The following is a 24,420-nucleotide window of genomic DNA, read 5'->3' as shown; positions in this document are numbered from 1 at the left end:
TCCCACAGCCTGCTGGTGTCTCAGGCTCAGCAGCAGCAGCAGCAGCATCAGCCAGTACCACCACCAGCCGCACCCAAGACCCCCCCCCCCCCCCAACCACCACAGGGAAACAGGCAGCAGCGCTTCCATGCCGTAGGGGGATGTTTTTGTCACCAATCTGGCGGTTTTTCACCATGCCCACAGTGTACAGCAAGTACGCCACTTGCAACCACTGTCAGCGGAAGTTGAGCAGAGGTGCAGACCCCTTGAAGTTCAGCACCAGCTCGCTGATCAACCACCTTTCTGCGAAACACTTCCACCAGCATGAGGAGTTCCAGAGGCTGAAGGCATCTGGTGCTGGCAGTGGCACCAATCCCATCACTGCACAGCCTTCAGCAGCAGCAGCAGCAACAGCAGCCACCCGCCCTCCTGCTCCTCCAGCAGCACCAGCAGGAGTGCGGAAACGCCCTGCTCCTCCCCCCTCTGCAACTCCTGCCGCCGACACTGAGGCCTGTTCTGGCAGCCAGTCCTCAGTGGCCTCCTCTGCTCCGTCTGCTGATTCCCGTGCCAGCAAAAAGGCACGCCAGAGCCTTTTGAGCGAGTCCTTCCAGGGGGTGGTTAGGGCTCTGCCTCCCAGCAGCCGTCGCGTGCGGCAGCTGAACGGCTTGCTGGCACGGGCCATGTGCTCCCAACTCCTGCCGTACACGCTCGTGCAGGAGGGGAGCGACATGCGGGCGCTGCTTGCTTGTGCAGCCCCAGACTGGCAGCTCCCCAGCAGACACTTCTTCGCCCGCAAGGCCATTCCTGCACTGCACCGCTTTGTGATGGCCAATGTGGAGCGAGGGCTGGAGCACGCGGTTGGTGAAAGGGTCCACGTCACCATGGACTCCTGGAGCAGCCGCTTCGGGACAGGCCGCTACCTGTCCTTCACTGTCCACTGGGTCAGCTTGGTGGAAGGGGGTGAGGATGGGAGAGCAGCAGCGGGCACAGCAGCAGCAGCAACACAGTGGGTGGTGCCACCCCGCAGGGTCAGGGGAACTGCAGCGGGTTCCTCCGATCCTCTGCCATCCTCCGCCACACCTGGCCAAACCCCCCGCCTCAGCAGCAGTGTGAAGGCCCGCCACTGCCAAGCGCTGCTGCACTTGGTCAGCCTTGGCAAGACCAAGCTGACGGCAGCCCACGTGTTGGCCAAACTCCAGGAGCAGGAGCGGATTTGGCTGACCCCCAGAGGCCTCAGAGTCGGAGAGGTGGTGTCCGACAATGGGGCCAATCTGGTTGCTGCCATAGACAGGGGAAACCTGACCCACATCCCCTGTCTTGCCCACGTGCTGAACCTGGTGGTGCAGAAGTTCCTGCGCACCTACCAGGGGATGGACGAGCTGCTGGAAACGGCAAGGAACGTTGTGCGTCACTTCCGGCGCTCGGCTGCAGCCTGTGCGAGCCTGGAAGACGTGCAAAAGGAGCTGGATCTGCCACGCCATCGGCTGATCATTGACGTTCCGACTCGCTGGAACTCCACCCTGGCGATGTTGGAGCGTCTGGTTGAACAGAAGCACGCTGTCAACCACTACCTTGCCCTGGCCACTGTTTCCGCAGCTCAGAGAAGGGACAAGACCAGCAACATCCCGTCCATCGTCCCCGATGATGACTGGAGGCACATGCAGCAGGTGTGCTTAGTGCTGGCTCCCTTCCTGCAGGCCACAAACATGGTGAGCAGGGACCATGCTATGGTCTGCGAGTGGGTGCCCCTGGTTTCTCTGCTGAACAGGGCACTCGATGCTTTGCTGGCACAGGGAGCGGCAGCCTTGGACCAGCAGGAGCGGCAAGCAGCTGCACAGTCCACCTCTGAGGGGGAGGAGGAGGAGGACTTGGTGGAGGTCCCTGACCTGGCTGCTGATGAGGGGGATCAGCGCAGTGCAGCTGAGTTGGTGCGGGGGTGGAGAGAGGATGAGGCAGCAGAGGAGGAGGATGAGGAGGACAGCACTGACGTCGATGTGCCAGCAGACGTGGCCCGCCTCTTCCCAATGGCAGCGCACATGCTGACGTGCCTGCGCAGGGACCCCAGGGTGATCCAGATGAAGCAGAGGGAGGACATCTGGATCAGCATGATGTTGGACCCACGCCTCAAGGGGAAGTTGAGCCAGTTCCTGCCGCCTGCAGGAGGAGACCCAGCGCAACAAATAAGGAGCTTGCAGCAGGCCCTTGTTGAGCGCTTGGAGGAAGCCTTCCCCCAGCCTTCCACCCCCACTGTCCAGCAGCCAGCACAGAGGCAGCAGCAGGTGCCTGCATCCAGCAGCAGCAAGCGCCCCACAGACCTGCTGTCTCTCAGCCACGAGCTCTACAGGACTGTAGAGGCTCCGGCAGCAGTGACTAGAGAGGAGATGCATGCAGCAGCATCCTCCTCCGGTCACAGCCAGCGCCTGACCCGCATGGTGGCTGACTACATGGGGTCCTACAGCGGGCTTGACAGCGATGCCCCTGTTGATCCCATGGAGTATTGGGTCAAGCGCATGGAGATCTGGAGCGAGCTGGCGCAGTACGCCCTGGAAGTGCTGTCCTGCCCCCCTTCCAGCGTGCTGTCCGAGCGCTGCTTCAGTGCAGCTGGTGGCGTGGTCACCGAGAAACGCTCACGTCTGTCTCACAAGTCTGTGGACAGACTGACGTTTCTCAAGATGAACCAGGCGTGGGTGGAAGGCGAGTTCCTGGCCCCTGTTGTCGGCGAGAGGGGGACATGAACTGGCTGCCGGAACTTAGTACCATCGTTAATGTGCCTTACCACCCTTTACCACCTCCTGGCTCCTGCTCACTAAGCCAGCCTGGTTCACTTTGACTATTACGTCGCCTGCAGCCACACATTTCACACCTACAGTGGGCTGCTGCTGTGTACTGCCCTTCTGCTGTCTGTCTGTGTTTCCCACTGCCAGGGTACACAGAATTACCGTCTGCTGCCACTCTGCCACCAGCTATTACGTCACAACAATAGCTGCTCACACTGCTCCTCCATTCCTCCTGCTGCTGCTGTCTGTCTGTGTTTCCCACTGCCAGGGTACACAGAATTACCTTCTGCTGCCACTCTGCCACCAGCTATTACGTCAAAACAATAGCTATATTGGTTGTAAAACCAAAACCAAAAAAAACCAATAAAAAAAAAAAAAGGTTTAATTTTTCTGAGGTGCCCGGGTTGAAAACTGTGTTGTCCCAGTTGTGTATTGGACACAATGTGGGCTGCACGACCGCTGTCTGGGACCTCCTGTTGTGTTTATTTACAGCCCTGGTATCACCGCTAGGTACCAGGGCTATTATGTCACGCTGCCTACCTGCTGCCACACTCACACTGCTCCTCCATTCCTCCTGCTGCTGCTGTCTGTCTGTGTTTCCCACTGCCAGGGTACACAGAATTACCGTCTGCTGCCACTCTGCCACCAGCTATTACGTCACAACAATAGCTGCTCACACTGCTCCTCCATTCCTCCTGCTGCTGCTGTCTGTCTGTGTTTCCCACTGCCAGGGTACACAGAATTACCTTCTGCTGCCACTCTGCCACCAGCTATTACGTCAAAACAATAGCTATATTGGTTGTAAAACCAAAACCAAAAAAAACCAATAAAAAAAAAAAAAGGTTTAATTTTTCTGAGGTGCCCGGGTTGAAAACTGTGTTGTCCCAGTTGTGTATTGGACACAATGTGGGCTGCACGACCGCTGTCTGGGACCTCCTGTTGTGTTTATTTACAGCCCTGGTATCACCGCTAGGTACCAGGGCTATTATGTCACGCTGCCTACCTGCTGCCACACTCACACTGCTCCTCCATTCCTCCTGCTGCTGCTGTCTGTCTGTGTTTCCCACTGCCAGGGTACACAGAATTACCGTCTGCTGCCACTCTGCCACCAGCTATTACGTCACAACAATAGCTGCTCACACTGCTCCTCCATTCCTCCTGCTGCTGCTGTCTGTCTGTGTTTCCCACTGCCAGGGTACACAGAATTACCTTCTGCTGCCACTCTGCCACCAGCTATTACGTCAAAACAATAGCTATATTGGTTGTAAAACCAAAACCAAAAAAAACCAATAAAAAAAAAAAAAGGTTTAATTTTTCTGAGGTGCCCGGGTTGAAAACTGTGTTGTCCCAGTTGTGTATTGGACACAATGTGGGCTGCACGACCGCTGTCTGGGACCTCCTGTTGTGTTTATTTACAGCCCTGGTATCACCGCTAGGTACCAGGGCTATTATGTCACGCTGCCTACCTGCTGCCACACTCACACTGCTCCTCCATTCCTCCTGCTGCTGCTGTCTGTCTGTGTTTCCCACTGCCAGGGTACACAGAATTACCGTCTGCTGCCACTCTGCCACCAGCTATTACGTCACAACAATAGCTGCTCACACTGCTCCTCCATTCCTCCTGCTGCTGCTGTCTGTCTGTGTTTCCCACTGCCAGGGTACACAGAATTACCTTCTGCTGCCACTCTGCCACCAGCTATTACGTCAAAACAATAGCTATATTGGTTGTAAAACCAAAACCAAAAAAAACCAATAAAAAAAAAAAAAGGTTTAATTTTTCTGAGGTGCCCGGGTTGAAAACTGTGTTGTCCCAGTTGTGTATTGGACACAATGTGGGCTGCACGACCGCTGTCTGGGACCTCCTGTTGTGTTTATTTACAGCCCTGGTATCACCGCTAGGTACCAGGGCTATTATGTCACGGCGAGCTGCCTGCCTCATTGACTGCCTGCTGCCACACACTCATCCTCCTCCTCCTGCTGCTGAATTTACCTCCTGCTGTCTTTGTGTTTCCACTGCCAGGGAGCACATACAATGGCGCTTCCAACATGCGTGCGCCCACCAGCTATTTGTTACGCTCAAAAATAGCTGCATTTCTTTAAAAAAAAATTTGAAAAGAGAAATACGTGAAGAAGAAGAAGAAGACGATATTGAAAAAGAAGGAGAAGGAGAAGATGAAGAAGAAGATGAAGAAGAAGATGAAGAAGAAGAAGATGAAGATGAAGAAGATGAAGATGAAGAAGAAGAAGAAGATGAAGAAGAAGAAGATGAAGAAGAAGATGAAGAAGATGAAGATGAAGAAGAAGAAGAAGATGATGAAGAAGATGAAGAAGAAGAAGAAGAAGATGAAGAAGAAGAAGATGAAGAAGAAGAAGATGAAGAAGAAGATGAAGAAGATGAAGAAGAAGATGAAGAAGATGAAGATGAAGAAGAAGAAGAAGATGATGAAGAAGATGAAGAAGAAGAAGAAGAAGATGAAGAAGATGAAGAAGAAGAAGAAGAAGATGAAGAAGAAGAAGAAGAAGATGAAGAAGATGAAGAAGATGAAGAAGATGAAGAAGAAGATGAAGATGAAGAAGATGAAGATGAAGAAGATGAAGATGAAGAAGATGAAGAAGATGAAGAAGAAGAAGAAGATGAAGAAGAAGAAGAAGAAGATGAAGAAGAAGATGAAGAAGATGAAGATGAAGAAGAAGAAGAAGATGATGAAGAAGAAGAAGAAGAAGAAGAAGAAGATCTAGAAGAAGATTAAGAAAGATAAAGAAGAAGAAGAACAAGTATATACAGTAACACTACACTACTGAACCAAATTAAGGACACAACTTCTCTTTCCACATTTTTTTTTAAAGGAACATCCCCACATAATCACTTGCTGTTGTTACTTGGAAAAAAAGATGTTTCTTGCATCATTCACCCTCAAAACAAGTGTTGGAAGCTATTTTGGGCCAATTCGAATAGTCAGCTCGAATAGTGAGCTCGAATACCGACTCGAATAGTGAGCTCGAAGTCCGAGGTCGAATCGAATAGTAAAAAATATTCGACTCGAATATTCGACTGACCTCGAATAATTTACTATTCGAATTCGACCAAATTCGAATTTTTAAAAGGGGTATTTGAGCACCACTGGTCATACCTACACACACCAGCCTCTATTAGGTTATAGGCTGACTTAATGCATGCATTCAATACCATTTCACTTTTTGCACTGTAAAATTGACAAAATGAACTTGAATCATTCTTCCATTCACAGACCAGGGCTTCCATCTCTCCCCTCTCGAATGGAGGATCCCATGCATACTTAACAGCGAAACATTTAGGCTGATCACAGTCTGCAGATATGATTGTGGCAGGCACATGTATAGGGTTAATTAGCAGGTGATTGGCAGATTCCTTATTCTTAAGAATCTCCAATACCTGTAGCAAGTGTTGAACTGTAGTGTATGCAAACTTCCCTTGGTTCACAAATAAGTTGATTTGTTCAATACTCTGTAATATCTCATCATAATCATACTCAGATAATTCTTTTAAACAAAAATCTTTTTTTTCCCTAGCCAGGGAGGAAAGTTCATTAGTAGTTTCATAAGTCCATTTAACTCCCCTGAAAGACAATTGCATTTCATTATCTGTTAATGGCAGAATCTCATTATAGGTCTCAGTCGCTAAGGATAACGATTCTGCAGATTGGACACGTTTCTTAGAACGTTTGCGTTTTGCCTTTGACCTTGCGGTTTTTGGTGATTTATTCAAAGCTGCAGGAAAATTATCAGTAACACTTTCTGCTTGCTGCTCATTCTTGCAAGCAATTGAAGGAGCAGCTGATTGGCCTGCTGCCAGGAGTTCATTAAGAGGAAAAGGCAATGGATCTATGCGCAACCAGTTATGGATCACAAACGCTAGAAATTCCAGCGGTCTATCTTTCAAATCGGAATGATTGAGAACATCAAATGCCCACTGGAATAATTCCCCTTTAAACAAAATATAACTTAGTTGGAGTGCCCAGGTTGAAACAGGAGTCGCTTGGAGATCAGGATTGGTCAGGAACCTGGCACATTCAGAGAAAAACTAATTTTCTGTTTCAGAGCTAAGTTCTTCAAATTTCTTAAAGGAACAGGAACCATAATTAACAGTGTCATACTTTCTGGGAATCCCCCCCACAATGGGGATTGGTAATGGGGTTTTCATAATGTTAGGCTTGGTGGTGTATTCTCCACAGTCAGCATGCAACGCATGAGCTGGCGTGGAGGAGGTACACACACTAGCACCAGGAAACAGGCTATCCCTAGTATAGTGGAGGGGAGGACTGACTCCAATAGGAGATTGTGGCGCACAGAGCCGGTGCAGATCTGACAGCCACAAACAATGCTTTCGTTATAACGTCTCAGCGCAAAGTAGCGCTGAGCGCACAAACCAGAACTGAGGAGATCAGGACAGGTAGACAGAATGAACGCTTGCTAGCTAGCGGCTACTTAGCGACAGCAAGCGTCCAAAACCAGACAGACTGGAATGAGGCAGCCAATGCGATGCGGCGATGGCGTGCCTCACAAAGACAGGACAGGACAGTCAGAAAATAGCAGGATTAAGATAGATGAACGTAACACAGATAAATATACAATAAGTATGTTTTCCTAGCGTATTACAATTACAGCTATCAATGAAACTATTTGTAACTTCTGACTAACATATGTATATATCGGCAATGAACCGATATATGACATAAGCAGGAACGCTGACTAGGACTGGAGTAATACAGGGGACAGGACTCAGAAGGATTCGCTATCTCTTCGCAGAGATGAACGCAATCCACAAACGGTAACAGGACAGGATTCAGAAGGATTCGTTAACTCTTCGCAGAGATGAACGCAATCCACAAACGGTAACAGGACAGGATTCAGAAGGATTCGTTATCTCTTCGCAGAGATGAACGCAATCCACAAACAGTAACAGAACAGGATTCAGAAGGATTCGTTATCTCTTCGCAGAGATGAACGCAATCCACAAACAGAACCAGGAGCAGGGTAACTACCTCAGCACGGGTGGTCACGGTACGCGCAACCTACCAAAACGTGCTGGAAAGCTGACTAACTGCACACAGGATATAAACAGTTCGTGTACGTATACATCAGCGACACTGATGTATTAACGTAACACAAATACAAGGAAAATAATAAACGTGCTGGTATGCATATATATTGGCAATGAACCAATATATGATGCAAAGACCAGCAAAGTATCTTTATAACAAGAAACACGATCGGGGGCTAAAGCGACAGCAAGGCAGGCTTAAGCTGAAGCTATGAAAACCCAAGGAAACCCTGCAGGAAGCAGATCTTTATACTGAGGTCATCCAATGGGAGCAGACATGCAGATTCCCACACAGGTGAATGATAATCAGTCACAAGCTGACAGCAGGGAAAGACAGACAAAGCTATGCAGCTTGCATGGAAATAGATCAGAACTGCCTGAGCTGCAGCACTACTACTTCCAGTAATAGCTGCTGCAGCAGCGATCATTACAGTCAGGTTTACAAATATAATAACACAAAGTCATTATCTGATGTACCTGCTCCTTTGAGGATCTGTGTGAGTATATCCACTGGGATGTCCTCTCCCTCTTCAATGGCCTTCTGACGTCTCCTGATGCACTCTTCTCCAATTTTCCTGAGAAATTTGACGCTTTCCTGGACATCTTTTATAAACTTCTGCTTTCCCAAAGAGTACTAACAATGGAGACACAAAGTAAAAAAAATAATTAGCAGGTAAGGTACTCTTGGAAATAGAAGCTCTCAAAGGAAAAAACCTTCCCATACCAAATCCATGTGTTCACCTTCAAAAGCGCTGTACAGTAGAATCTTGTTTTAGTAAACTCTGATACAGTAAAACGCTGGCTCTAGTAGACTCAGCCCCCAGGTCCCAACCATGCACCTGTATAAATATACAATGTATGGCCAATTTTGACATACTTGGCAAGGTCCCTTGAAGTTTATAATATGGGTATTTTAACGTATATGCCTCCAGACCTTGCTAATTGAAATCTACGCCCTGTTTGAGACCTGTTATGCCTGCCAGGGCGTAGATTTCAATTACTGCGGCGCACGCTACCGCTGATTGCCCCACTTTCCTGCTGCTGCAGCCCACTTCTTCTGCTGTCGTTATGTCAGCAGAGATCTGTGAGTTGGTCAAGTGCATGTGGTTTGCCAATCTCAAGAACACCGGCAAAATAATTGAAATCGCGATGCACCTTCTTTTGTAGTACAATTGAAGAGCCTGCTACAGTTTTCCTCCATTTGCGTTTGTGTCAAGTCAATGGAAGGGCATGCAAATCGCATAGCAAACGCAAGTGCTATGTAATTTCCAATGTGTTTTCCCATTTGAAAGAAGTTCCCATGGCTTTTTTTTTTCTTTTCACATCGGAAAATGCAATTGTGCACACCGATCACACCCATAAATCATGACGAAATGTGCACTTAGCGCTAACTGAAAATCGTAACTCCAGTGAATTGTTTTATTCAAGAGTGAGTTGTTTTATTGCTCATACAGCTTTCACATAAAACATATATCATGCTCTGATCGCACACATCATGTATACGTTTTGCATTTTTTTTTTCTGTAGGCAATCATGCTAGTAATGCTGGGTACACACCATACAATTTTCTGGAAGATGTACCTGCCAGATCGATTATTTCCAACATGTTCAATCTGAATTTCAATGAATTTTTCGATTTTCGGATGTTTTTTTTTTTTTTTGATTGATTGATTTTTGTTCAGTTCTATGAACATTGATCAAAAAAATGATTAAAAAAATAAAAAAAAAGATCGGAAAATCGAAAAATGTACCGAAATTCAGATTGGACATTTTGGAAATAATCGATTTGGCAGGTAAATCTGCCAGAAAATTGTATGGTGTGTACCTAGCATTAGGCAATACAATTAATTATACCCTCTTCTAATGCTAGGTACACACCATACAATTTTCTGGCAGATTTACCTGCCAGCTCGATAATTTCCAACATGTCCAATCTGAATTTGAATCGATTTTCGTTTTTTTCCAATTGATTTTCCAGTTGATTTTTCGATTGTTTTTGCCAATCGATTTTCATTAAAGTGAATGAAAATCGATTGGAAAAACTAAAATTTATTAAAATTCAGATCGGACATGTTGGAAATAATCGCTATGGCAGGTAAATGTATATTCGTTTAAGAGCACATCCTATTATTGCTAACAGTCCATATATATAATTATTGATCCAGTGCGTCACCTCCACCATAGACACCCAACAGCATACAAACTCACCAGATGTGTTGGCCACTGTTAGGCCACATACAGACATCAGACCATAGTCTTTGGAAAATGAAAGATCACAGACCAATCTTACCACCCTTCCTGTAGTATAAGAGCCATACTCTACACAGTCTTTTCTATGGAGCTGAACTCCACATCAGAAAAAAATCATTGCAAGATGCTGCACACACAGATGCTGTACAGACACAAAAGATCAGTATCTGCAAAAGATCTGTTCCTGCCAAAAAATCCATTCCTGCAAATTGCAATGATAGTCTATGAGATCTGCAGATCATCATACACACATGATTTAACTGACATTTATCTGCAGATCTGCAGATCTGAAAATCCATCCTGGTGGATCTGATCTGCAGATGAATGTCAGTTAAATCATGTGTGTATGATGATCTGCAGATCTCATAGACTATCATTGCAATTTGCAGGAATGGATTTTTGGCAGGAACAGATCTTTTGCAGATACTGATCTTTTGTGTCTGTACAGCATCTGTGTGTGCAGCATCTTGCAATGATTTTTTTCTGATGTGGAGTTCAGCTCCATAGAAAAGACTGTGTAGAGTATGGCTCTTATACTACAGGAAGGGTGGTAAGATTGGTCTGTGATCTTTCATTTTCCAAAGACTATGGTCTGATGTCTGTATGTGGCCTTAGACTGGCCAACCATGCACAATTCCAGGAGCCTTGGTGCCTCAGGGTCCTGGTGCCTCTTTAAACATAAGCCACTGGGTCACATCCACTTTTCACCCTTTCCTTGTTTAGACCTCATAGAAATGGCTTACATAGCGTGACACCGTAAAAACTCATAAAACTTTGTTTTAAAATTAAACTCGCATCATCCAGGCATTTGTATACGCATAGAGTTTAGCGGGCTCTCCCCCGTTGCCAGGCAGGGCGCTGTTAGTATTGCGGCCTCCTCATCTCCTACTCCTCCACTGGGACCGTTCTGCACTGCCGCCTCCCGCCGTTCACTTCCTGGTTCGTCCAACCTCCGCCCTATCGATTTCGTCACTGCCTAGTGACTCATCAGATAAGTCAAGAGGCAGTGACGAAATCGATAGGGCGGAGGTTGGACGAACCAGGAAGTGGTGGGAGGCGGCGGTGCAGAACGGAGCACTGTTAACACTAATAGGATGTGCGCTTAAACGAATATACATTGACTTTGATAGGTTTGCCTGACCTTGTGGTAGCGCACTCCGCATAAACTTTGGTGATCAGCTATAGTGCTTTGATACATTTTTTACATTTGATATGGCAGGTAAATCTGCCATAAAATTGTGTGGTGTGTACCTAGCATAAGCTTACTGTAGTGAAAATAGCATAATGAATAAAATTGCTTATTTTTTACAATATTAATGTATAGATTTTTTTTGTCAGTGTTACCCATTGTAATATCTTTCCTCTCCCTGATTTACATTCTGAAATGTAACACTGGTGGTGACATCTTTAGTTCTGCCAGGTGATGTGTACGGAATGTTCATCACTGTGAGTGTTATGCACAGACTGAGATATTACTGTTTGGCATTTGGAAAAAGCCGTTATTTAGTTCCCAAGATGCAATGAGCTTCACAGACAGGAAACTGTCAGGACCTTGGCCATGACATCATACTGTGGCAGGGGGTTCACCACAATATCAGCCATACAGACCCTCCTGATGATCTATTCGAGAAAAGATGAAGATTTCTCATGGGGAAAGGGGGTATCAGCTACTGATTGGATTGATGTTCAATCCTTAGTTACGCCAGCCACTGCCTTACACAGGGGCCCCTTGTCACAGATATGCAGGACGAATATTGTTTGCTTGGTCATAAAATGCCTGGGTGTATTGAATGGCTTGATATGTAAGGTGAGTGGACTTTGATCCATACAAGACTTCACAATTACGGTAGCTAAGTAACACCTCATCTCGCTGTTTGTTGTACAAAATAAACAACCAACTGATGTTTCCTGTTACCTCATTTCTGCAATAAATGGCACATACATTTTGTTAAACAGTACAGCGCCACAGAGTACTTTATAAATCAATAATAATAATACATACACAAGCAAAACCTATAATGCATTCAAAGTACATATGAACGAGCAGAAACTATGACACAAAAACCTTGCTCTATAAGGCCCCGTTCACACTTGCGGTTTTGTCAAATCCGCACCGGATGTCCGGACCGCACCGTATCCGGACCGGACCTGATCCGTACGGTTCCTATCCGGATCCAGTCCGGATCCGGTCCGTTTGCATCCGGTTTCCGTGCGGTGTGAACACGGTTGCAGTCCGGATCCGGTTTCTTAAGGAGATAACAACCTGTAAATACCTGGGGTCTGGGAGGTCAGCAGAAGGGTCTGGGGTCATTGTTGGAGACAGGTGGACGTGTGGAGACCATCCGTGGATACAGAGACTGCAGTTGGGACCATGGATCCAGGCATTTTTCGTATACCTCTGAATTCTCTGTTGTTCGCCTCCTCGTTATCAGACTTATATCAGACATGTTGCTGCCTAGAGCTCCAGCATGAAATCGCTGCTGCCCCACTCTGTGAACTCCATGTGGTCCCCATCCAAAATGCATAGGAAGTGGGGTAGAACGTCCGGTTTTTGTAGCTAGTGTGTTGTGCGCTCTCCGGTTCTCATTACTTTGTATTGGCCGGATGGTGCAGTCCGGCTCCGCCCCGGATACGGCTGCCGGAGGAGCCGGACCAAAAAATAGCGCATGTTGGAACGGACGCCGGAGTCCGGATCCGGTCCGGATCCGGTCCGGCTCCGGTCCGGCAGAACGGACGCATGTGAACGGACGCATAGGCTTTCATTGCTATTGCCGTGCGTCCGTTCCGTCCGTTCTGCAAGCGGTCCGGCTCCGGCACGGCGATTCCGGACGGCCACCGCTAATGTGAACCGGGCCTCACAGTTGTCTACTGTTGGCTTGTAGACATGGTAGGTGTCCTACTGTGTACACAACTGTAGGCCTGGATTTGAGGTCATGCCACCGTGAAATACTTGTTCTTCGGTTATTCTAGATCTCTGAAGACCTCTGCATGGTTTTCAAATTTTGAACAAATTATGACATTGCAAGCAGAGATTGATCTCGGGGCATGAAAGTATCTAATATGGGTACATGAGTTTGGAAAAGTTAACTATAAAATACTTCACCCTGATAAATGGGTTCCTCATTTCCACTAAAGATCTCATAACCAAGGAGATGGCCCGAGGAAAGGGAGTCTGGTCATCATCGATGGTGTTCAGCTCCATCCCAAAAGCAACCTGAGGCACAAACAGTACAATATTCATAGATGAGACATGTTGCACCCGTCAGAGTACCTATTTGTTTTTTGTTTTTAAAATAGGCCTCTTATATTGGACATAAGTCTAGTCAAGGCATTTTCAGTTTCCTATATGCAGTGTGGAAGTTGAGCTCAGGCTCGAAACACTTGGATCTTCCAAAGGCGCATCCATATACAGCAAAGTCCCCAATATCTGGCACATGTGGAGATTGCAACAGAAGCCGACAAATGTACAGGGAATATCAACGTGCAACACGTGAGTCAATGCTGGCTCAAATTGCCCTTTTATGTACCAGTAGCGTGGTATTATTTGCCACGTATATAAAACTATAAGGTTTATTAAATTAAATTATTTAAAATAAAGCAAAGGGCAGAACAAAAATGGCAATTACTGTGTACATCAATATATATGCTGATCCAACTCTGGTGGATGTCAGATACGTGTCGCCACTCAGAGGTATAGCCAGCCCTACACAGCTAACACAGTACACAATTATTTCTATCAGGAACACTTGTCTATGTGTATGTGGCAGTAAATGCGTGTAGCAGTGTGTTTAGGGATGCCTCATCCCTTGTCAGCCAGGTTATGACAGGCCAGCCCACTCACTTGCTCTATATGCAAGCCCCATACATACACACAAGCAAGACACCTCCAAATAGCAAGGAGTGGGGTACAAAGTGCTAACAGGCATAAGGAGTGCAACGTTTGTACATATTTACAGTGTTACATAAAGTGCTCCGGTCGGAGATTGCCTGGTGCCGGATATGTGTGCTTGGCCGAAAATAGTACTAACTTACACCGCCCTTGTATTAGAAACTACTTACTGATTCTCCGAGCGCTGTCTTCTATACCTCCAGTAGCTCCCAGAGGGTTTCTGACAATCCTCTGTGTACAAGTGCCAGCGTGTCATGTGAGCAATGCGAGTGTAGGATGGAGGATCGGTTAGCTTTGGTCACGAGGATGGTAGGAGGCGCCCTTGTAGTGTGTATTATATGCATTAAACGTTTAACAATATATATGAGATTTAGCCTACCTTGAGAAAGGAGACTTCACTCGATAAAGTAAACAAGTGGTTTTATTAACTATAGCACTTCAGACAACGCGTTTCGCGGCACAGACCGCTTCCTCAGGTCAAATTAGGGTGCTTAGGTACAGGAATAGGGAGCCTTGGTGCCCAGGCTCCCTATTCCTGTTCCCAAATCTCTTCAAATGGCAAAAAGTATTGTCCCCGTTGTCCACCTCAGGCATGTCGGTTAGTTGACACTTCCAGTTGCCCGAGTTCCAGATAACGGGGACTTTGCTGTATGTTAAATACTCCACACACAATAAGTTAAACTTGGGACGATGCATTTGATAATGGAAGACCTTTCCTGACAACCTGATGGAAAAATTAGATTAATTTCTTCAAATTACCTTGGAGATGACGTCCAGGGTGACCCTGCTGAGCATGTCATGCATTCCAACTTGAGTTTTGCCATCTGCCTTCTCTGCAAGTCTCTCCACCAGCTCCTCGGCCTTCTCATTGAAGGTGCCCATCATTCCAATCAGGTAGCTGTAAGGTTAACACAGTTTAACACGCAGTCAGCCATACTATATCAGAAAAAAAACAACACACATATAAGTAGATAAATACTTGCTCTATTTACATAACCACGTTTTGATTTTAGTGATTTTCCTACAGTAAAAAAAGAGAAAATCCTTCTTAGCATTTCCCATTTTATCTGTGTTTATTTTGAAGCCAACTCTGATGTCATTTCCTGCCCTACTCTCCTCTGCCTGATTTGCCCACCATTCACTATAGAAAGTGCATTGTCTCAGCATGAGAAATATTAGCCAATCAGAGAGGAACAGAGGTGTGGGAGGGAAAAACAGAAGGGAAAGGGACTTCAGCCAATCAGGCTACATTAGTTAAGTCTGAGGGGAAATAGAGAAGCAAAAAAGGAAAACCCAGCACGCCCTTCAACTTCCTTTTTGTGTACCAAATTTTGTGTGTACCAAATAAGAGTCAGGTAAACTGGGGAATGATCATTTATCAGCAAGAAAAGTAAGAGTGATTTTAACTTTTGGATTAAGTGGTTAGCATCTTTATTACTTGTTTACCAGATAAAAATAAAGAATTGATTTTTGATTTTATGCCCGACAGTTGCACTTTAAGAAACACCCTGACTGCTCTATGCTACAGTACACAATGCTTTCACCTCCTCAAAGTACCTTCATTACAGCATCACATGCAGACCTGACAAGAAGAAACCTGTGAACTTGTGGCTTGTAACAGTTTGGAGATATGTTATGGCACAGCACGTTAGCATAGTGGTTCGCACTTTCGCCTTGCAGCGCTGGGTCCCCTGTTCGAATCCCAGCCAGGGTACTATCTGCATGGAAACACACTCTTATATCCTGTGTTGTGGTACACTATACTGGCCAGAAGATTGGTTTCTGCTCCTTGGCGCTGCTCCAAAAACAGGTAGACTGTGTAAAAGGCAAGAAAGGAAGGCGCGCTCCAATGGTGTGTTACCCTTTTAATAAATGAATTCACACATTAAGATGCACTTACATCAGTATGTAGATTAAAAGTGCGTGTCAAGCCTCCAGCAGATCATCTCTCGCTCTCGGCTCCTGAGCTTGGCCAGAGCAACAGGAGTGGCGTTCGCCTGGAGGGAGGAGAGGTAGGTGGAGCCTGGTCACGTGCGAGCCGTCTGCCGTGATTACGCGTTTCGCCGTTTACCATGCATGCATCGGGTGAGATGACGGCTGAGTTTTTATAGTTTTCTGCAGACAGATTGAGTGGGCGGTTACCTTGATTAATTAGTAAATGTAAAACTCCACTTATTCACTATTGGATAGTTTTGAATGAAGTTGGACATGTTAAAGCTTTTAATCAAAGTTTTCAATTAAAGTTTAAAGTTGAAGCTAGTTCAATTAGTTTGAAATTCCTTGGGTTGCTTAAAAAAAAAAAAAAAGTTTAAACCGGTTTTCATTTTTTTTTTAAGCAGCCCATGGAGTTTCAAACTAATTGGACTAGCTTCAACTTAAAGCTTTATTCAAAGTTTTCAATTAAAGTTTAAACATGTCCAACATCATTCTAAACTATTCAATAATGATCAGATAATCTGTCTGCAGGAAACTATAAAAACCCAATCGTCATGTCACCTGATGAAGGCGTGGTAAACGCCGAAACGCATAGTGACGTCAGATGGCTCGCACGTGACCAGGCTCCACCCACCACTTGCACCTCCAGGCGAACGCCACTCCTATTACTCTGGCCAAGCTCAGGAGCTGAGAGATGATCTGCTGGCGGATTGACACACGCTTTTAAACTACATACTAAGGTAAGTGCATCTTAATGTGTGAATTGATTTATTAAAAGGGTAACGCACCACACGAACGCTCCTTCCTTTCTTGTCTTGTACTATCTGCACGGAGTTTGTACGTTCTCCCTGTGTCTGCATGGGTTTCCTCCGGGCATTCTGGTTTCCTCTCACATCCCAAAAATATACTGATAGGTTAATTGGCTTCCCCATAAAATTGGCCTTAGACTACGATACATAAACCACACAATACATACATAGACATAAGACTATAGTAGGTATTAGATTGTGAGCCACTGTGAAGGACAGATAGTGACAAGACAATATATACTCTGTACAGTAGTTACGCCTCTGATGTTGGGTACACACGGTACGATTTTCTGTGCGATTTTCCGACCCTATCGTTTTTTCCGCTCGATTCTGTGCTCGATTCTCTTATGTTGGCTCGTTTTTCTTATATTTTCCATTCACTTCTATGAGAAATTGAGGGCAGAATTGATTGGGAGTAATATCGGACATGAGCGATTTTATCAATCGGATCCATCTATCGCATGGAAAATCGTACCGTGTGTACCCAGCATGACTGTCAGTACTGGTAAAAGATACTTCTACTTCAAGCAGGAAGCAGCAGGTCCACAGTAAGTGTAATTGCTACCCAAGCACACAAAATCTAAAAGGAGGCCACAAACTATTACCTCCAATATTACACCAGAGAGCAGGAATGGTCAGAAATGCTGATTTCCGTTTCCGCAGAAATTCCGATTCCCGCAAATGTCAATTTCTGTTATCGCGGTATCGGTACCATTGGTAATGGAATCTTCAAAATGTGAAAACGTATTGGGTTTTTACAAAATTATGAATTTTTGCGCATTGTCGTTATTGGCTAAATACTGACGTCATCAAGCCGGGACCCGGGTAGTCGGCAATACGCGGCTGAAGGCAGAGCGGGGAACGGAGGCTCGGGCTTCAGGATAGTCGCAGGAACGAGGTAATGTGAGTGAGGCTGCTTGCTGGAGTTTTTTTTTAATGATTTCTGCACGGAGAGGGACAGATGAAGGATCGCTGCAGTTCACTACTGCAGCGATCGTTCATGGGAGGGGGGTGGACTAATTGGCTACAAGGGAACATGTTCCCTTTTACCAACTAGAAATCAATTAGTAATGCAGCTGAAAGTGCCGGGGGTGAGCTCTGAAGCGCACCCGATCGTGCACAGCAGGGCTGCAAGCTAAATCAGTATATCTACGTCATAGTGGCTTGGAGGGTGCCACAGATGACGTAGATATACTGTAGCAGTGGACAAAGTAGTTAATCTTCAATTGAGTTTCAACCCCCAATGGATGGGCAAACTTACGTTCTGCTAAATGCTGGATCCATTATTCTCCTTTGTTTGTGCCAATGGTCATAATCCCGATCCGTCACCAATCCTTTTCCCATAAACCTAGGACATGATTAAAAGTTTAAAGAAAGTAAGCAATCCCCATTGAATTATTTCAGGTTGGGAAACTTGCTGGAGAACTCCAAGATACATGAGACAATAGTGAATGAAGAACCATGAACCTCCAGACTAAAAAACTACTCAGCAGCACTGAAAAGGCTTGCTGTTTCTTTAACAGTTTCACAGCATCAGAACTTTGTTTTTCTTACCCAAGCCTTGTTTTTAGCTGCACGGAAGAAATCAGCCCGGGCATTTTTCAGCTGATGGGATTTCTGATGTTGTTCTCGTTCTGCTGTTTTGGTGCAAATTAGTTTTTTTAAATTTTAAATTTGAGATTTGAAGCCTAGCGTGCGCAGCTGGGAGGGGTGATCAGGACACAGGACAGCTGGAACTGCTCCCTGTCACTTCCTTTCAACCAAAAAGATGGCTGCCCCCATGAAAAAGATGGCTGCCCCCATGAAATCACAAACATTTGCCTGTTCTTTTAAAACAGGGTGGGTAAGAGATTATATTACCTATCTATTTTAATTAACATAACTAATGTAACTTAATGACAGTATGTTTGTTTAGGCTGGAGTTCCCCTTTAAGCAGATATACTGTACAGTAGTTTCACAGAGACAATGACAAACACAACAGACATCAGTGCCCATATGCAATTAACTTTTTCTCCTGGGAGATAATTTTCCATCTTCACTTTAAAATACCTTTTCAGGGTGAAAAGCGCTGATCTGAGCATCCTTTATTGCTCTGTGCTCGGGCTGCGCAAATTCCCTTAAAAGACTATTTTTAAGTGTACATTCAGCCCTCAAACTTATCCAGCTGTCTAGACTTTTACACTGAAAGCTCCCCTCATAAGCAGCAAAACGGTGGACAGAGCACAAGTGGAGGTCCAGTGAGGCCTTTCTATTCCTACTTCCTAAACCAAACGCAACTCTGACCTCCCACGCAACATAGTCTTCGCCTGGAGGCCACAGTCATTTATACAATTTTAGATAAATCCCCCACTTTATGTTGTTTCTGGTAGACAAACCAATGGGGTGGAAATACCCACCACAACTTGTTGCCAAGGCTGCCAAGTTGCATATTGCCAGACAATGCCTTTAAACCCCTTTATCATTAGAACTCACTAAAACTATAGTCACTGATATACTCATATCTGAAAAATGATCAGCAATTGTCAATGACACTATGGAAGTATTTACCAAAACATGACAGCCTTGGCTCTCCTGCACTGACAGTGTTGGTCTTAGGGCCTGTGTTCTTTGTGTTTAAAGGGAACCATCATTTTAACTCAGAGGGCATCTCAATGGCAAATAAAAAAAAGGAATACTAAAAATGTGGTTTATTATTTAAAAAAAAACTTTTTATGTTACCTCATTTTTTTTTACATTTAAGGGTTAATTACAGGCAGAATCCTTCTATTTCCTGTATTTCCTCCCTCCATCCACAGGTTGCAAGCAACAGAAGATAAAAAGCAGATAAGAACTCACCTAATTACCCACAAGCTTAGAGCAAACAAACCCATAAAGCTTAATACTGGGAATACACCATACAATTTTCTGTTATGCTGGGCATAGATGGTTCGTTTCTGCGGCTCGATTAGCCGCCGGATTGACTCCCGCCACGTCCCCGCGGGCACTTTCTTATCTTCCGCTCGATTTCCACTACTGTCCGGCGTCCGCCCGCTGGTTTCGAGTGGGGAATCGATCCGCGAGGTGATCGTACCTGTCGGAAATTATCAATCGAGCCATCAGCGGCTCGATTAATAAAGAAATATGAACCATCTATGCCCAGCATTAGATTCTTCTGTTATGCTGGTCATACACGGCGCGATAGTTCTTATCAATCGAGCCTCTGATGGCTCGATTGATAATATCCAACCTGTCCGATCAACCCGGCGGATCGATACCGCGCTCGATCTGGCAGGTAAATCAAATTGTATTGTGTATTCCCAGCAGGGAGGAGGATGAGCCTTCCCTGCTATGTTCAATCAGATAACATTAGTCTCACCTGATGAATTTCACACCTAGCCTGGATAATGGCAGTGAAAAGGGAGCAGGAAGAGTTAACTTCTCAAGCATCATGCATGGCAGCCCTTTCAGCTATTTGAGACTAGTAGCTGCTAAGATCCACATCCACACATGCCTACTGTCTTTACTCTCCATATGATCCTGTGAACGTAGATGCCAAGTGACCTATGGTTTTATTTTTTATATTTGCATGCTTCTCTTAACTAAGCTGTTCATTCCTTATCTTGTCCCACTGGGGAAACTTAATTCCTTGCAAATTACTTTCCTGTCAAATAAAATTTTTTGAAACTAAAATAAGATTTCAGCACTCTACAAATGAAAAACGTACTATAGGTAGGTTAAAAAAAAAGTACTATCAAAATTATTCTGAGTATTCCTTTGCTTGTTGTTGGTTTAAAGGGAAACTTAAGTAAGAGTACCTGTGCCTGCGCCGGTACTCGAGGATCCTTTGGTCCCCCACCACTGCTCAGTTTCAATTGCGCCCGGCGCCGGCCACTCCTTGTTCACGCTCCCATCACCCGAAGCATCCTGCGCAGGCACAGTAGAGATTTACTCGTACTGCGCCTGCACAGGATGCTCCCGGAAAAAGGAGCGCAAACCAGGATGCGCGCGGCCAGGGCCGTGCAGGCGCAGTGGCTGGCGAGAGGCTCAGTCGGTGAAAACGAAACTGAGCTGCAGCGGGGAACTTGAGGATCCTAGAGTATTGGCGCTAGCACAGGGCAGCTGCAGGGATCCAGTAGAAGCCCCAGCCTTAAGACTTAAGTCCTGACTTAAGTCAGATCAAAAAAGCCAGCTTTAATTACCTATTAAAGCTGGCTTTTTTGATCTGACTTAATAAAGCGGAATATAACCCTGCATTTCAACTTTGCTCTAAAACATTATTTACAGCATATTATATGCAAAAAGCATTTTTTTTTTACTAGACCAGCATTGGAAGGGTTAAACACAGAGGTTTTAAGTTCCGTGCAGACGTTCAGATAGTTACATTCTATTTAGTTAGATGTATCTATTGATAAACAGTTACTCTTTGGCTGTCCTCCAAGCTCCTTCTCAGTGAGAGAGATGAGTCACAATAAACACTTAAAAGATACATATTTGTAAACCAAAAGTATCTAACTGAAGTTCCGATGCGTCTGCAGAAACCTCTAGGGACTTTAAAGCCCTGTGTAACCCTTCCAATGCTGGTCTAGTAAAAAAAAAAATGCTGGTTGCATATAATATACTGTAAATAATGTTTTAGAGCAAAGTTGAAATGCAGGGTTATATTCCGCTTTTTAAGTTCCCCTTTAAAATGTGTTTTATTGACAAGGTGTCAGCATATCACTTAGGAGAAAAAGTGAATTGCATATAGCCCCTGGTCTTGTTTTATGGAATTTTTCTTTATATACATTTTTTGTGTAGTGTTCTTGAAGATGTACGTACCTAGAGCCAAACATATGAGAGAGTCGGTCGTAAAACCAATCCTTTGTGTATTTTGGAGACATCAGAAATTCCTAAAAAAAAAATACGAACATGATTAACCTTTTAAGCCTTTTGGACGTAGCTGCTGCATCCAAAAGGCTGCCCCTGCCGCCACTCGCCGCCGCCGTCAGCCCGGAGATCAATGCGTTCCCATTCATTGATATAAGTCCCCGTTAGAATAATCGCTGGCTTCTATGAGAAGCGTCAGAGGACAGTTCGCAGCAAACATTCGCCATTAGTTGTTTGTATTTAACGCAAACTTCATGCGAAGTTCGTGTTCACCCCATACTTTAACAATGAGCCATATTTCAAACCTTCGCCCTTAAAGTGGATCCGAGATAAACTTTTACTCATTGCATAATTGTGTTACTTTCATATAGTTTATAGGGCATTCCTCAAGCCAAATACTTTTTTTTTTAATACTATAATTCCCTATAAACTAAACAAGCCTCGCTGACAGCTTCTCCAGTGCCTCGGCACTTTGAGACAGATGTAGCAAGGGTTTATGGGAGCTCAGTCTGGGCAGTAGGAGGAGGAGGTGTTACTAGCCAGAGATTTCAGAGGCAGAGGGGAGGAGAAGGGGTAGTGGCGTTTTCACAGGCTGAGGGCTGGAGATGCAGAGCAGCTTGCCTGTGTGTAATGTGACAAACAGAACATGGCCGCTCTCAGTGTATCACGGAAAGAAATAATCATATACTGTTGAAGCTGTTTTCAGCTAGATTTGCTGTGTAAATGATCTAAACTTTAGATAAGATATATGGACAAGTTACTTGTTATAGTTAGTTTTTCATCTCGGATCCGCTTTAAGTCAGGAGGGACAGGGCAGCCAATTAAGCATTTTTACCACATGGGCCATACCACCCCCATAAAAGAAACAAACCTGACAGCCATTTTACACTCTGCCTGGAGTCAGTATAGGGAGAGCTGTACTGCTGATTAGAAGAAACCAGAGACGAGATAGATTAAATGTTTTACACATACTTGGGACTTCCTCCAGCCCCATCCGCACGGATCGCTCCCACGCCGCCATCCACAGTCTTCTCCATCTTCGGTACCGGGCCAGTTTTACGTATGCGCAGTGCGCTCCCTCAATCTCTCCAGCAGAGAATAGTACTGTGCCTGTGCATCGCTTCAATGATTGGCCGTGACTGGCCGAAGTTACGGGACCTGGTACCAAAGAGGGAGAAGACTGAGGATGGCAGCGTGGGAGCGGTCCATGCAGATGGGACTGGAGGAAGCCCCAGGTATGTATAAAACTTTTAAGTGTACTCATGTCTGGTACACTTTAAGGAACAGGTAGATCGCTTGCGGTAGCTGCAGCTCTGTGTGATTCAGTGCTGTGTAATTGCTTCCATAGTTGTTCTGATCCTTGTAGTTCACCAACTAGGGACCCCAAAAGTCCTTTTGTGAACTAATCTTGCTGTTATTTTGTTGTTGTTGTTTGTGGTGTGTAGCTAGCTTATAGTACATCATACCACCTGATTAGCATAGTGTAGTGTGTGGCTGTGTCACTGTGTTAAAAAAACGAATGGAGTGACTGCCCTTTACTCTGCGTAAAATATATTTGTTTTGGGAGGGGGGGGGGGGTTTGGGGGGGGGGGTTGTCCCATTGAGCCCCCTCTGCTATTCCACTGTCTGTGTTTTTGGACAGTTTTCACACCTTTTGAAAAGAAAATGTGGCTGCAAATATGCCCTAAATGTTTTTGAAATTTGCCTGCCATTAAAGTCAATGGGGTCCACCACGGACGTTTGCAAACTTTTGCGTAAAAGTTTGCGAATGGTCCGTAAATATTCATTTGAGATGCACTAGTCCAACACCTGATAATCTGTTAGATTTTCACTGCCTACTGTTAAAATGTAAAAAAAATTAATGATAGTTGTCCTTTAACAAAATGTAAAATTTAACTCTATTCAAAACTTTTTGTCTTGGATAGACCTTAGAAGGGTTAGAACCCTCGACCACATGCATGCCCCCATTGCACTCCTGTGTGGCTGGATAGTGTACTGGTTAAGGGCTCTGCCTCTAACACAGGAGACCAGGGTTCAAACTTGGCTCTTCTCATTCAGTAAGCCAGCACCTATTAAGTAACACCGCTACTGCCTACTGAGTGTGCCTATTGGCCGCAGCTCAAGCGCTTTGAGCCCACCATGAGAAAAGGACAATATAAATGTTTGTCTTGTCTACATGGGTCTCTTGTTTTTACTATTTTTGTTGCATATAGTGCAGGAGCTTTACTACAAATCATGGGGCCCCCAGCAAAACTTTGATGGGGCTTCTTCATGTTCAGGACCCTTCCATTAAAAAGAACCTTAACTCTAAAAAAAAAAAAAAGTGAGTTTCACTTACCTGGGGCATCTACCAGCCCCCTGCAGCCGTTCTGTGCCCTCACAGTGACTCATGGCTCCTCTGGTCCCAGCTAGTTTTGTTTTTGACGACTCGCAGTCGGCGAGCTGCCACGCGTACCTTTGCACGCATTCCCGCTGGTGCAGAAAGCTATCGCCAACATTAAGACATACATCGCAAATTTTGCATTGTAGCTGAAATGCGTAAAAATGTATGTGTTAATGTCTGCGATAGTTTCCTGCACCAGCCTGAATGCGTGCAAAGGTACGCATGACGGCCCGCTGACTCCCAGTCAGCAAAAACGAAACTAGCTGGCGGGGGGGGGGGCCGGAGGACCCGTGAGTTACTGTGAGGGCACAGGATGGCTGCAGGGGGCTGGTAGATGCCCCAGGAAAGTGAAACTCATTTTTTGTTTAGAGTTAAGGTTCCCTTTAAGAACCCATCTTGCAAGGCTATCAGGATCTTCACACATGTAGCCCCCGAAAAAACACCTGATCTAAAGTAGCAGAGAAAGGGAAGG

General features: G+C 45.3%; 1 protein-coding gene across 4 annotated transcripts in view; it reads right to left on the bottom strand.

The window, feature by feature from the left end:
• LOC137533153 (cholesterol 24-hydroxylase-like) overlaps window positions 1–24,420 on the bottom strand; it is an 87,699-nt gene that overhangs the window by 40,875 nt on the left and 22,404 nt on the right. For all 4 annotated transcript variants that reach the window (XM_068254365.1, XM_068254367.1, XM_068254366.1 and 1 more), the window contains 5 exons: window positions 21,518–21,588; window positions 17,981–18,067; window positions 14,735–14,873; window positions 13,190–13,300; window positions 8,314–8,470 (listed from right to left, as the gene is read on the bottom strand). In XM_068254365.1, coding sequence (XP_068110466.1) covers window positions 8,314–8,470; window positions 13,190–13,300; window positions 14,735–14,873; window positions 17,981–18,067; window positions 21,518–21,588 — 565 coding nt within the window. The remainder of the gene's footprint in view (window positions 1–8,313; window positions 8,471–13,189; window positions 13,301–14,734; window positions 14,874–17,980; window positions 18,068–21,517; window positions 21,589–24,420) is intronic.

The sequence above is a fragment of the Hyperolius riggenbachi genome, chromosome 9, assembly GCF_040937935.1.
Source record: "Hyperolius riggenbachi isolate aHypRig1 chromosome 9, aHypRig1.pri, whole genome shotgun sequence".
NCBI lineage: Eukaryota > Metazoa > Chordata > Amphibia > Anura > Hyperoliidae > Hyperolius > Hyperolius riggenbachi.
The sequence above is the reverse complement of the archived record's forward strand: the minus strand, read 5'-3'. Positions and strand labels throughout refer to the sequence as shown.